General features: G+C 38.0%; 1 protein-coding gene across 1 annotated transcript in view; it reads right to left on the bottom strand.

Annotated features, from left to right (window-relative positions):
* Positions 1–7,834, bottom strand: part of dmd (dystrophin) — a 361,839-nt gene extending 354,005 nt beyond the window's left edge. The window contains exon 1 of the mRNA XM_047355828.1: positions 7,655–7,834. Coding sequence (XP_047211784.1) covers positions 7,655–7,736 — 82 coding nt within the window. The 5' untranslated portion in view covers positions 7,737–7,834. The remainder of the gene's footprint in view (positions 1–7,654) is intronic.
* Between the last annotated feature and the right edge of the window lie 6,303 nt (positions 7,835–14,137).

Below are 14,137 nucleotides of genomic sequence, written 5' to 3'. Positions count from 1 at the left end.
ATTAAAATGGGGTGCAAACTGATTTAGGGATTATCCCCTGCATTATCTAAAACCATTCCTTCTTTTTTGTATGCACAGGCTTGCATGTGTCTAATGATTAGGGAAGGAGATCCCCTGGGATCCTTGACTGTCAGACTCATTACCAGTCCCTCCCAAACAGCCTCCTACTCTTCCTTTTCTGTTCTATAATGACCCAGAAACTCCATGTGGGTCAGATCATACAACGAACCCTCCAGTCCAGCCTTCATATCAACCACTACCCACAACCCACTCGTTTTTTTTTACCACCATCCTTCTTTCCCCTGAAGAAATCAACAGCTGTTTTTTTCTCCTCCACCTCCTTTATCATTTACAGGTTGTTTTTTTCCTCTGTCCCCTCTCTTGCTCTCTGTCTGGATCAACCAAACCTGTCTTTCTTTCATTTAGAGCCAGACTCAACTCTCCTAAGAACAGGATCTGTTCCCACGCACTCATCTCTATTGCCAGCACCTCACAGGTCTCTGAGGAAGGTTTCCCAGCCAGCAGGAGCCTCTACTGCCATCTCCTGGCTATAACGGTGATTACTTGACTCCAAACAATCGCCGACTTACAGGCAAAGGTATTCATTATGAAATTTAAAATTCCAGATCTTCAAATTTCATAATCGGTGTAATTTTACTTCCCTTAATTCTACTTCATCTTTCAGATGATTAAATATTCTTTTAATAAAAGAGGCCAACCTTTTTATTATTTTTCTGTCTATACTGAAAAAATTAACTGTTAGAATTTAACCAATAAAATTGGTGTAAAACTAGCAAACATTTTATTTGGGTCAAATATAATCAATTTCCATAAACAAATTTTGTTCAATTCTTATAATTTTAAGATAATTTCGCTCAAATTAATTTATTTACTCAAAAGATTTTGTTTGGTTCTTCACTTATTGCATTAAGAAGAGGCAATTTTAGCAACAGTCAAGGTTGTTTAACCTATCTTTTGGGCAACATGGGAGCTGTGTCATATTATGCAGCCAATGAGTTAAAAGGAGTCTAAAGTCTTTAGACTCCCAATTACTAAGACTTTTTCCAATAATGTCAGACAGCTTCACAAATGTGAGATCTCACCCAGGACGTTTTATCTTAACAAAACAAACTAATTGGAAATGTTTTGAACATTGAAGGTATTCAGAATATATATATAATCATCCCACTGAATGATTCATCTATGATTCATTAGAGTCCGATGCAGCTGCTGACACTTTTTATATAAACATAATAGCCTGGAAGTTCACAAACACAGACAAACAGAATATTTTTTAAGAATATTTGTTTCAGAAAAGTTTTATTTTATTTTGTATTATTTTGGCTGAACTAAAGGCTCATTTTGATTAAATCTTGAGCTGGTAAGCTGAAGTGGGCTGGAGAACAAGGAGTCTCTGGAGATAAAAGGTCAAAATGTCTAAGCTACACAGTTTTTGTTGATTTATACTTTATTAATCCAAGGGAAGTACAAAACAACCGCATAATCATTAGTTCATAAATAGGATAATAACATGAGGCTCTCTGTCAAGAATCATCTTAACATATATTTGAAACTAACAATCAGTTTGTCTGTCACGAAGCTGGGTATGTGGCAGGACCAGAGTGCAGAGAAAGATGCCAGGAGACGACGAATTAAGGTAAGTGCAGATTTTAATAGTCCTTACTCACAGAGCCAGGCAGGGAAACCAGGAACTTATAAGACAAAACCAGACCAGAACAGAAACCACCGGACGTAGACAGGAACAAGGACTATGACGAGGGTAAGACGAGGACATCTATGACGAGGATCCAGCTGGGAACAATGAAAACAAAAAGGCATATATATAAAACAGAAAAGCACGGGGAACCAATGAGAGACCAGAACAGACAATCAGGGAAGACTAGGAACAGTTGTGATAAACGGAGGGAAAACAGAGACCAGACCAGGAAATAAACAAAAACACAAACACAGACACATGACGGCATGACATAGTCCTCCATTTGAATCTGTGAATAATGCATAAAATGTTCCATAAATAGTAATAAAAAAAAACCAAGGTGCCATGTAAACCTTTCCATGACAAACACAGCTTAGATGTTTTGTTTAGTAGTAATGACTGGCTCACGGTTAAGAAGCTAGACTTGCTAGCATGTTTAGCTTTAGCATAACCACTGTCGCTAAACTAGTTAAGGCACTAAATGTTACTAACATGTTAATACATTTTAAAGTCTTTTCTAACAAGGTGGTATGTAAACCTTTTCCATGAAAAACACAGCTTAGACGTTGTTCTTTGGGGACGACTGCCTCTAGGAAACCTCAGCTGGCTACCATATTTGACTTTAGCATTAGCACTGTTGCTAGCCTAATCTGGACAAGTTTAAATTATTGCTTCAACACATAAGCTTCCTCAACCACAAGTTAGGCAGTTTTTAAGTTAACACATTTATTCTTAGTAAATACAAACATATAAACATATTTATCTTACAAATTCAAATAAATTCAAAGATACTTTATTGATCCCCGAGGGGAAATTAGAATTCCAGTACAACCCATCCAGGGGGGATGGGTCACCGAGGCTTTGCTGCCCACTCACAGGCGGTTCTTTACTAAATACTGCAAAGTAAAAATAAGGCTAAAAGTTGACAGAACCAATTTCTTTGGTTAAATTATCATAAAAAGGTAGTTTTATTTTTATGTTTTTTTTTTTTTTTTACCAAAAGCAGTAGTTCATGTCATTAGAACTTAACCATTATTGAAAAAAATATTTGCAAGCCAATATATAGCTGATATTTTAAGTAATCCAAAATTCCTTTTTATAGTGCACAATTAAACCACAGATATATTAGGTCCTCTAACGTTTGATGCTTTGACTTATAAAAAAAATGTGGCCCTTTTTCACAGGTCAGAAAGTGATTATATAAATTTGTTTGTAATTTATGCATAATTCATAACCTGCTCACCAGTCCCTGAATGTTAATTTCCTGCCAGTATTAGATTAAGGCCTTTATTATTTCAAAATTAAGATTCAAATCATACAAAATTTTAATTTGGGGTCAATGAATTGTGATTCCAGGGCTTCACACAGTAATTTTAACAAAGGTAGAGGCAACACAGAACATGTTGTCCTTTGGGTTCAGTGCCTTGACACAACAGCAGTATATTCCAAGGGCATGCAAGACTTTTTGTTCAATGAACAGGAGACAAAAGCATAACGATGGGGTAGGCGAGGTATCAGTGTGTCGGTTTAAAAGTGTTATGGTAAGATACCCACTCATAGCTTACCAACTGTAATATAAACACAGCATTACTGTGCCATAAAACGGTGATATTTTATTTGCAAGATCTCTTTTATTGTATCAGGACAACACCAGCCAAGGTGGAAACATCAACACCTAATTAGATGGTCCAAAGAAACAGTAAATGATCACATTGTTACTTCCTTTGAAGCACTTAGCAGAATTTTAACACTATCTAAAATGGCTGACCATTAATTATTTCCCTGGCAGACAAACACTCTACCTGTAAGCTCTGATTCATTTTAGATGCAAAGCTCCGTGGGTTCTGTTCCCAATTAATCCCAGCACTGCCGTTTGGTTACAGTTTCATTCCTGTAAGCCCGGTTCCTACATCAAGCAGCTTGCCAACCTCAAAATTGGATTTCCCAAAGGGTGTTCCTCAGTCAGGTTTGAAAAATTACTTCTAGCTTTGTTTCATGTTAAGCTTTACCCTCCGTTCTATTCACACCACAGGAAGGTTCACTGTACATCTGTTACTCTGTCAGCTTTTAGCTTAACGTGATGTATGGTTGTTTACTTTTCAGTTGGCTAATTCTCCTATTACTTGGCCTTCAATTTAATCATTTCATTTATTCACAGTTTACACATTTTCCTTGTCTTCTCAATCCAAACACAAGCCAGTTGTAAATTTAAAAAGCTGTGATCTGATTTCTAAAACTCAGAGGAGACAATGGCTTCTTCCAGAACAACTAAAGGTTGATTCAAACTGACATATTGTTTCAAAGTACATCTTTTTCTAAGTCCCTGCTAAAATGTGAGTGAGAAATGTTAATATCAAAGATGACCCGAGTAAATACAAACCACACCAATCCCTTCCTATGTGAAAAAGTGACCTGTAGAACCTGTTACACAACACGAAGTAGGTTAAAAGATGCCAAAAAGCAACATATCATGACCTAATATAAAGAAATTCAAGAATTCATAGAGTTCTATCAGTCTGGAAATCGTTTCAAACTCATTTGGGCCCTCAGTGAACCACAGTCAAACCCATGGACCCTCCAAGGAGTGGTCCCCCTACCAAAATTACTCTAAGATTGCATCAACAACTCATCAGGAAGGTCACAGACGAAGTAACAACACTGAACGTTCTGTAGACATCAGTTACCTCAGTTAAGTTCAGGGTTCCTAATTCAACAATAGAAAAAAAAAAAAAATGGCCAAAAATGGCATCCAAGAGTTCAAAGGTCAAAATCACTGCTGAGCAAAAATAACGCCAAGGTGATTCTCACATGTTAAAAACAAAAAAAAACTTCATGACTCTAAAGACTTTTATTAAAATATGTATTTTTATTAAATAAATGTCCATTTACGTCTGGTATAAAACTAACACAATTAATGTAATATACAGAAAGTCAAACATAGTGGTTGATGTATTCAGGGACAGTTTAGTTTGAAAAGCTTTTTCCCTTAACAAATTAAATTATCATTTGATAACTTCTTCTATTTATTCAGGTTATCGTTGTGTGATATAAAATTTTGCTCTGAAACATTTAGCTGACAAAATAGCAAAAACAGAACAAATCTGTTAGGGTCAAATACTTTTCACAGAACTGTATCTGTGGACGTCTTTACATCCTTTGCTTTTTAACCACGTATATTTGTAGGGAAATTGATCTTTTCTACGTTTAATAAAAAAAAACCTTTTTAAAAGCAACCTGAGAACTATTATTTCTGCTGACCGATTCAGTGATGTCATTGAGGGCTGTAAAGATTGACACTATACGCCAAGAACAGTAGTAAACAATGGGGATCGACAAAAAGGAGCAACTGTCATTGGCATTTTTTTAGGTTTGGTCAACACTATACCGGACAGGCAACTTATGTCAGATTCCAACGTGGATTTTAAAGTATTTTCCTCCCCTCAGGGGAATTTTTCCTGGAGCAATACAACTCAGATGAACTAGAATATGGCAACTAACAGACGTAGGCAGAGTTCCAACTGCAAGGGGTTCAGCCTTAAATGTTTAGGTCAGAAAATGACTGAGGACAAGTCGTGATGAATACTAACATAGATGCAGAGGCTTAAGCAAACATTGGCGAGGATAATAACTGTCTTTAGAACTCAAACTGGTAAACATCGACACGCAAGATGTTCCTAGTATGTTCCAGTTAGCTCATAGGTTGAAATGTGGACCTCAAAATGACACAAAACCGTGTTCCAACTTCCACTTAGAAAACCAGCGGGATATACATTACTATACCCAACAGAAGCCTAAAATAATACTAGTGCATTGCTTGGCATTCTGTAAAAACACCATAGCAACATGCATTTGTAAGCAGCCAAGAGGCCCATGGTACCTCTGGAGGAACTTCTGTGATCCATGAAACATGGTGGTGGCAGCATCATGATGTGGGAATGTTTTTCTCAGCAGGGGGCAGTGAATATGTTACTTTTTCCGAAATGTGTTTCATGACCTTGTATCCTTTCCTTCTAATTATAAATCCCGCCTCCCCCTCCCTTCAAAAACATGTTTTTAGATGTAATGTAACCGACTGTCAGATTAAGCTGTATAAATGTTTTTAAAAGGCACAGTACAATAAGGAGGTATCCTAAAAATGTTGCTGCAAATAGAATTTAGTAACTTTTACACATCTGCAAAGTCAAAGTCAGATAATATCAAAGAAATAGCAAACATTCCCGGGTTTGAAACCTCTTGATACGCTGACACAGGACAGTATTCCAGACACTATGTTAAGTATCTCCAGTGAGGCCTACAGAGCAAAGATAGACAGCCGGATTTAGCTCCCGACAGAAAGTCCAGCCACACAGCGACAACAACATGGGTGGTACCATGTGTCACCCTGAGATAAAGGAGTAGCACAACAAATAAAAAAAGAACAAGTGAGGGCAGAAAATAAGTAGAATAAACAACAATCACCTTATGGGGATATAAAGATATAAATATAATGGAGGATGGCAAAATTATAAGACTGGATGGAAGAAAACCAAAAGCTAGAAAGAAAAAGAAAGAGAAGCAGGCAACAGTGCAAACGTACAAAGTAGGCTATCTGACACCACTCAGCAGCCGTCTGTCAGGCCAGCTGAATGCTATTTCCAGCTGGAAATGACCCACCAGCTGCACCACGGGGTAGTGGGCAAGAGAAAGTGTGTACAAGTCAGGGGGACATGTAAAGGGATTTAATTTATTCATTCAGGCTTCATTTAAGCAGACAGAACCCAAATAAGCTGTTTATGCAGAAATTGAGGCAGAAAAAAAAATCCCCCCCCACGCAACTCCCAACATCAGCAACCTCTGTGTCTCCCAAGTTTTCTGGATCATCCAGTGAGAGATAACAAATATAACTTCACAACATGACCTTTGTGATTTTATGTAAATGTAATAGAAATGAATCAGTGTCAAATAGCTGAAAATATTTTGAGTTATTCTCTCACTAAACAGCCCAGTACACCACCTACTGCTGTAAATTGGTACAACAGCATTACATCTTTGTAGATAAATATGTAAAATTGAGCAGTAATCCAAAGCAGCCCCAAACCATCACCCTACCACCAAATGTTATATTAGTTTTACACCAGATATAAAGTTACACATCCCTTCCAAAGATTTTGAGGATCATCCAGATGTTACTCAGGTAAACGTGAGACGGGCCTTTATGTTCTTTTTGGTCAGCAGTGTTTTTGGCCTTGGAACTGTCCTTCTTATTGCTGAATAATGAACTCTGAGTTTAACAGAGGGAAGATGTATAGATGGTCTCGTGGGTTCTTTAGAGATCTCTTGGGTGAGTCTTCAATGCACTCTTTTTTTTGGTTTTATTGTTCAGTGTCAGATGTTCAGCCTGCTTTACTCCTGTGTTTTGGCTAACACCAATCGGGCTAAGGCTAATATCCTAGATATATATAGTCCTCCACAAGCAAACTGCATTGTTTTTTACTATCACAACTGGTTATATCTGAATTTTAATCAGACATTGAAACTGTTGCAGTATAAATCTAGGCCTGCATGTGTTCCACCTCTCTCTATCTCATATTCAGATGGTATACAACATATTCTACTGACAAATTACTTTCTAAAAATGTCAAACGTATCTTTATTAAAGGTGGTGGATGTCCACAATCTCCAAGGCAATGCCAGCTAACCTACTTACTTACTCTATATGGAGCTTACTGTTTGTGAAAATGAGGCTCAAAACCAAACTATATGGACTGACTGAATTTTGCATCAGTTGTTATATTGGTGATGCAAAACATAAAAAGTTTTCAGTGACCTCCTCTTTGCTGTCACCAGCTTGGAGCTTGAGCAGCATCAGTCCATTGCGGCCTTTGATATGCCTCAGCAGTATATGGATCAGCACGCTCCTGGAACCACGCATACACACAGGAAGCTTTGATGTCTTACCAGACCGACATTTGATGATCTCTCCGAACTCATCTTCCACCGGCTCGTCGCAGTAATCCTCAGGAGGCACGCCCTCCGCCATCACCAGGCCACCGGCTGTGAAAAGTTTGTTACTGCAGGCCCAAACGGTCAGGTTAAATCCACAAGGAGGGAGGAAAGAGGCAAATCCAGATAAAGTGGTCAAAGGTGGGGTACAAGGAGTTGACACAGGAGCAAAGACAGAGGGGACTAAAGCAGGAGAAGAAGGAGGAGTGGTTGGTCTGCCACTGAAGGGCAGATGAACAGGAGCAGGTGGCAGGAGAAGGGGGGCTCGGAGCATTCCCACCTTTAAATAGTAAGCTGTTATGATGTGGCTCAAACCGCTTGGCAGACGCCAAGCGTAAAACTCTATCTCCCTGTCCATGACATTTATTTACGCCCTGAGGATGCAGCCTAGTTATACAATGTCAAGGTGAGTTTGAAGCAGACTAAGCTGTGGCCTTCAGGCAGACAGTAGCCATCAGTCATGTTAAAAAGAAAGTACACCCATCGATCGATTCCACAACTTTACATGGGATTTAACATTTTAAAGATCTGGTTTTTAACTTCAAGTGCACAAAAACACAACCTACTGATTCCATAGTGTCGTAATTAATCAAACAAAATGGAAGTCAAAACTGACTCATGGTTTGTTTTGACTACAGGAACCTTTTCCAGGAATCAGGGTAGTTTTCTGGGGAATTATTTTCCCCCTCCATTTCACTGCATTTACCAGAGTAAAATATAAAGACCCTGGTCAGCAAGTAGTACTTGAACTAAACTGAAGATAATATTTACCCAGCTCTGTTTCCGCTGCATTTACCAAAGCAGAAATTTACCACAGAAATTGGCCCTGGAAGGGGGGTAGTTTTTCATTTACCAGGAACTTTTATTCTAGGAACAACCTAGACGCTCCTGATCACTGTGCACATCATTGTATTGTGCACAGTGCATTTTAACTTTCACATCAACTCAGTAAAAAGAAGCAAGTTAATTCACCCACTCACAAAACGGCCAACCAGATCACCACAAACCTTTTAAAATGTGAGCAAACATGGAGTTAGATCTCTGACTTACTGATTTATTCTGCTGATGTCAGTCAGATGTGCAGGATGTAGATGCAGGCAGGGAGGAGGGGCCAAGTTTCATCCTGCGTTTAAGAGCGACCATGGAAAAAAGGCTGTTAGTTGCTGATGTATATCCAACTAGTTACAGTGTCCATGAAATGTTTTTAAAGCTTAAAAAATACTGATTATGTAAACATGACTTTCAAACTATGCAGGTTTTAAAATTACTATGTGCACAATTTATACATATCTTATTTCATTACATTGCAATCGCAAAACTCAGAGTATTTTCACTAAATGTTATGTGATGCACCTAAACAAAGTTGAATATAATTGTAAAGTGGAAGGAAAATGTATAAATAATTATTAATTTTTAATCTATAAACTGTGGCATGTATTTGTATTCCGCTTCCTTCACTCTAATACCCCTGAATAAAATTCAGTGCAATTGTTTGCAGTGCCTTGCGAAAGTATTCGGCCCGCTTGAACTTTTCAACCTTTTGCCACATTTCAGGCTTCAAACATAAAGATATAAAACTAAATTTTTTTGTGAAGAATCAACAAGTGGGACACAATCGTGAAGTGGAATGAAATTTATTAGATGTGTCAAACTTTTTTAACAAATCAAAAACTGAAAAGTGGGGCGTGCAATATTATTCGGCTACTTTACTTTCAGTGCAGCAAACTCACTCCAGAAGTTCAGTGAGGATCTCTGAATGATCCAATGTTGTCCCAAATAACTGATTATGATAAATAGAATCCACCTGTGTGTAATCAAGTCTCCGTATAAATGCACCTGCTCTGTGATAGTCTCAGGGTTCTGTTCAAAGCACAGAGAGCATCATGAAGACCAAGGAACACACCAGGCAGGTCCGAGATACTGTTGTGGAGAAGTTTAAAGCTGGATTTGGATACAAAAAGATTTCCCAAGCTTTAAACATCCCAAGGAGCACTGTGCAAGCAATCATATTGAAATGGAAGGAGTATCAGACCACTGCAAATCTACCAAGACCCGGCCGTCCCTCTAAACGTTCATCTTGAACAAGGAGAAGACTGATCAGAGATGCAGCCTAGAGGCCCATGATCACTCTGGATGAACTGCAGAGATCTACAGCTGAGGTGGGAGAGTCTCTCCATAGGACAACAATCAGTCGTACACTGCACAAATCTGGCCTTTATGGAAGAGTGGCAAGAAGAAAGCCATTTCTCAAAGATATCCATAAAAAGTCTCGTTTAAAGTTTGCCACAAGCCACCTGGGAGACGCACCAAACATGTGGAAGAAGGTGCTCTGGTCAGATGAAACCAAAATCAAACTGTTTGGCCACAATGCAAAACGATATGTTTGGTGTAAAAGCAACACAGCTCATCACCCTGAACACACCATCCCCACTGTCAAACATGGTGGTGGCAGCATCATGGTTTGGGCCTGCTTTTCGTCAGCAGGGACAGGGAAGATGGTCAAAATTGATGGGAAGATGGATGGGGCCAAATACAGGACCATTCTGGAAGAAAACCTGTTGGAGTCTGCAAGAGACCTGAGACTGGGACGGAGATTTATCTTCCAACAAGACAATGATCCAAAACATAAAGCCAACTCTACAATTGAATGGTTCACAAATAAACGTATCCAGGTGTTGGAATGGCCAAGTCAAAGTCCAGACCTGAATCCAATCTAGAATCTGTGGAAAGAGCTGAAGACTGCTGTTCACGAACGCTCTCCATCCAACCTCACTGAGCTGCAGCTGTTTTGCAAGGAAGAATGGGCAAGAACTTCAGTCTCTCAATGTGCAAAACTGATAGAGACATACTCCAAGCGACTTGCAGCTGTAATTGCAGCAAAGGGTGGCACTACAAAGTATTAACACAAGGGGGCCGAATAATATTACACGCCCCACTTTTCAGTTTTTTATTTGTTAAACAAGTTTGACACGTCCAATAAATTTCATTCCACTTCACGATTGTGTCCCACTTGTTGTTGATTCGTCACAAAAAAATTCGAATTTTATTTCTTTATGTTTAAAGCCTGAAATGTGGCGAGAAGTTGAAAGGTTCAAGGGGGTCAGATAACTAAATAGTGCAGAAGTTTGAAAGAGAAAATTAGTAAACAAACAGCATCATGAATGTCTAAATGGAAAATTAAAAACGTAACACTGTTATAGTCAATAACCAGCAAGAAAAAGCCTTTGACAGTGTAAGCCATGCTTACTTAAAAGAAGTTCTAAAATCTTGTTTTGGGGAAAACTTTCAAAAATGGGTTAACCTTTTATACAAGGATTGCTGTAGTGTTCTATCTGTGAATCGGAGACTTACGCCCCCCCTTAGAAGTGAACCCGAGTGAGACAAGGTTGTCCCCTGTCTCCTATTCTGTTAATTTTACCCATTAAACCTTTAGCGTGCTGTTAGCTGCAAAACCCAAACATCAGAGGATTAATTCCTCCAGGTTGTAGTGGTAAGGAGACCAAGTTCACCATGTACGTGGATGATTTAACTCTGCTTCTTACTGATAACAGATCCATAGATAGTACCTTGATGGTTTGTGGGATGAGAATCAATAAACATAAAAGTTAAATAATTTATTTCAGTTGGAGAGAGACAAAAGAACAATGGAGATTATTGGAACAAAATGACACAATAAAGACTTTAGGGGTACAAATAGGTAAAGACATGGAGAACATTAACTGGAAGGCAAAGATCCAGAAACTGAAAGCCAAACTTAAAGCTATGTTCGTTACACCAGTTTTAAAAGTGTGTCTAGATAGCTCATCGGAAACCACATGGGCCTTTTTCGCTAGATTCTGGATAGGACGTAGAGTATTAAAAGCGTGGGGCAAGCGAGTTAATTCAAACACCCCCTTTTCGGAAAAATGCCCTTTAATTTTTGAAACGGTAGTTAAAACTGAATGCTGGACTACAAAAATTTCCATCTGACAAAATAATGCGCATTAAGGTAGAAGACGAATTGACTTCTAATAGGATGACACCAGCTGGTGGACTCGGTGAAGATTTATCTGAGATGGCATGGTGTAACGTAAATAGTAAGGTCCTTTTCAATGTGCATAAAGACCTAGCATGGCAGATAATACATGAATGTTTACCTCCCACAGCCTTTCTTAAAAAGAGAAATTGTACAAGGATTGTACAACTGCTCAGCATTTGATTTGGAGGTGCCTATTTGCCCAGGGAGTTTGGGGATTATTGTCTCCTTGGTTGAATGATTTATGCACCTGTCACCTATTTTATAAAAAAATGGTTCATGGATTGCTTAAAAAAAAAACGGGAGAGGAACGAATATCAGTGGTGGGTTTTGGTTAATTGTATCAAAGATATATTGTGGAAAGCAAGAAATGTAATGGTTTTTAAAAGATACATGTCAGTAAAAACAACTTTGTTAAAAGAATTATAACTCTCATCAATGATTATATATTGAAAGACACTTGCTGTGAAAAATATGAAGAAGAAATTCAGTTGTGGAAATTGCCTGAGATGTATCAGACCACATGTAGATGGCTCCTTCCTCTGTAAAGTGCTTCTCTATCGTTCACATGGACTTCCTAATTACTGCCTCCTATGTAATAGTTATAGTTTTATTTTTATGGAATTTTACTTGACCAATTGAATGTAATGTAATGCAATTTGTGAAGAACAATAAAATATCTGCTTAACACCAGAGCCACATTAACCCAATCACACTCAGTCATACACTCATGCTCGATGCTAGCCGAGCCAGCTAGCAGGACCATAACATACTAAAAACTCCCCCCTACACTTCCTCTATCCATCCCACATTACAAACAAATGCCTTACCTTTATCTTTTGACCGTCTTTCTTCACTGTTTTCTTCTTCTTACGTTTATCTTCCCATCTAAGAGCACTTCTTCTCTCTGACAACACCATTTGCCATCCACCTTTGAATCGTGGGAATTATGTCCGTTAATGTCACTCACTATGTTGGCATAAAGTCCAGTGTTTTTGAATTAATTTTGCCACAAAAACTCTTCTTTTCTGGTGTCACATTATTACAATATTATTTCAGGTCTTTGTCTACCTTCTAGCTGGCAAACTTTAGTGTGTCCTTCATCTTTTTCTTAGAGAGCAAAGGTTTCCTCCTAGTCTCATTCTGATAAGCAGAAGATGCCCTTTCACATCAACAACAGCAGGAGTCTACTGTAGGTTTTTGTATTTCTTCTTTTAGCCTCTTCCGGTCTGCTTATAGCGTGAACTTGTTTGGACAGCCAGAGCTGGACATGTTGGCAGTTGTTTTGAATGTCTTGACCTTGTGGACTATTATTGTACAGTGGATTGACACTAAACGCAATATCTTAGGTTTAAACAGGGAAAACCTCCTTTAAAATGATGAGTAAAGATGTTCTCATCATGTGTACAGTATGTGTGTAATTTTAACCATTTTAAGAGGAAATAAATATGGGGATGTCACAATGTATTCCTGACCACAATTTGCCTTTTTTTTCTTAATTTTTTGTCTATTTATACTAATTACATTTTTAAATTGTAAGTTCTTTACACATTATACATCAACAAGTCCAAATATGTAAGAATAACACATAGCCTTCTTAATGTGAACACAACTGTATTTGCTTTATATGTATTCAAACACATAGGAACGTTTGGTGTTTTTTTTTCTCCTTATGTCATTGGCACCCATAATACAATTTCTAACAAATTTTACTGTATATTTAACTATGTTTTGTAATTATTATAGTCATGTTGGATTTGGAGGTTGCAAATGGTGAAGAATCTCAGGCTTTTATGCATTCAAACAACCTGTTCAATATTTGTACAGTGCTGGGTGTGTGTGTGTAACTGCAAATATAAGTGTGAAAAAAAAACAGTTCACTACTGATTTTGTCATAAAATTTTATTTACAGTAGACATCTTAGATATTTTTGGGTTAGATTCAGTGAAGAACCCATGAAAACAGGTGACTCTTCTTTAAAGATGAAGGCAGTGGATGTGGTTCATGGTGGTTATTTCCTCCTGAAAATTGGAGTAAAGTATGCTTTGCTTTAAAAGTTGATTGTTGAGGGGAAAACATATAAAGAAGTGCAGGCTGATCAGCTAAAAATGATCTCAAGTGCTTTATAATAGAAACCAAAACCAAAAAGATATGAATGAAAACTGCAACCTACTTTTTGAATGCATGGAAGAATATCCAAAAAGACTCAACCAATAATCAGCTTCAGGGGGATCAAAGAAGGTCTAGAGTTACCTGTAAATACAATCACAATTAAGACGTTGGCATGCAGGCCCCGCAAAGTCCCTTTGCTGAAAAAACAATATGGACAGAAGATTTTCGAAACATTGACTGGGCTGAAGAGAAATGGGACCACTTTTTGTAGATTGATGAAGGCAAGATTGTTATTTTTAACGTTTTTTAAA

Source organism: Girardinichthys multiradiatus, chromosome 24 (assembly GCF_021462225.1).
Source record: "Girardinichthys multiradiatus isolate DD_20200921_A chromosome 24, DD_fGirMul_XY1, whole genome shotgun sequence".
Classification (NCBI taxonomy): domain Eukaryota; kingdom Metazoa; phylum Chordata; class Actinopteri; order Cyprinodontiformes; family Goodeidae; genus Girardinichthys; species Girardinichthys multiradiatus.
The sequence above is the reverse complement of the archived record's forward strand: the minus strand, read 5'-3'. Positions and strand labels throughout refer to the sequence as shown.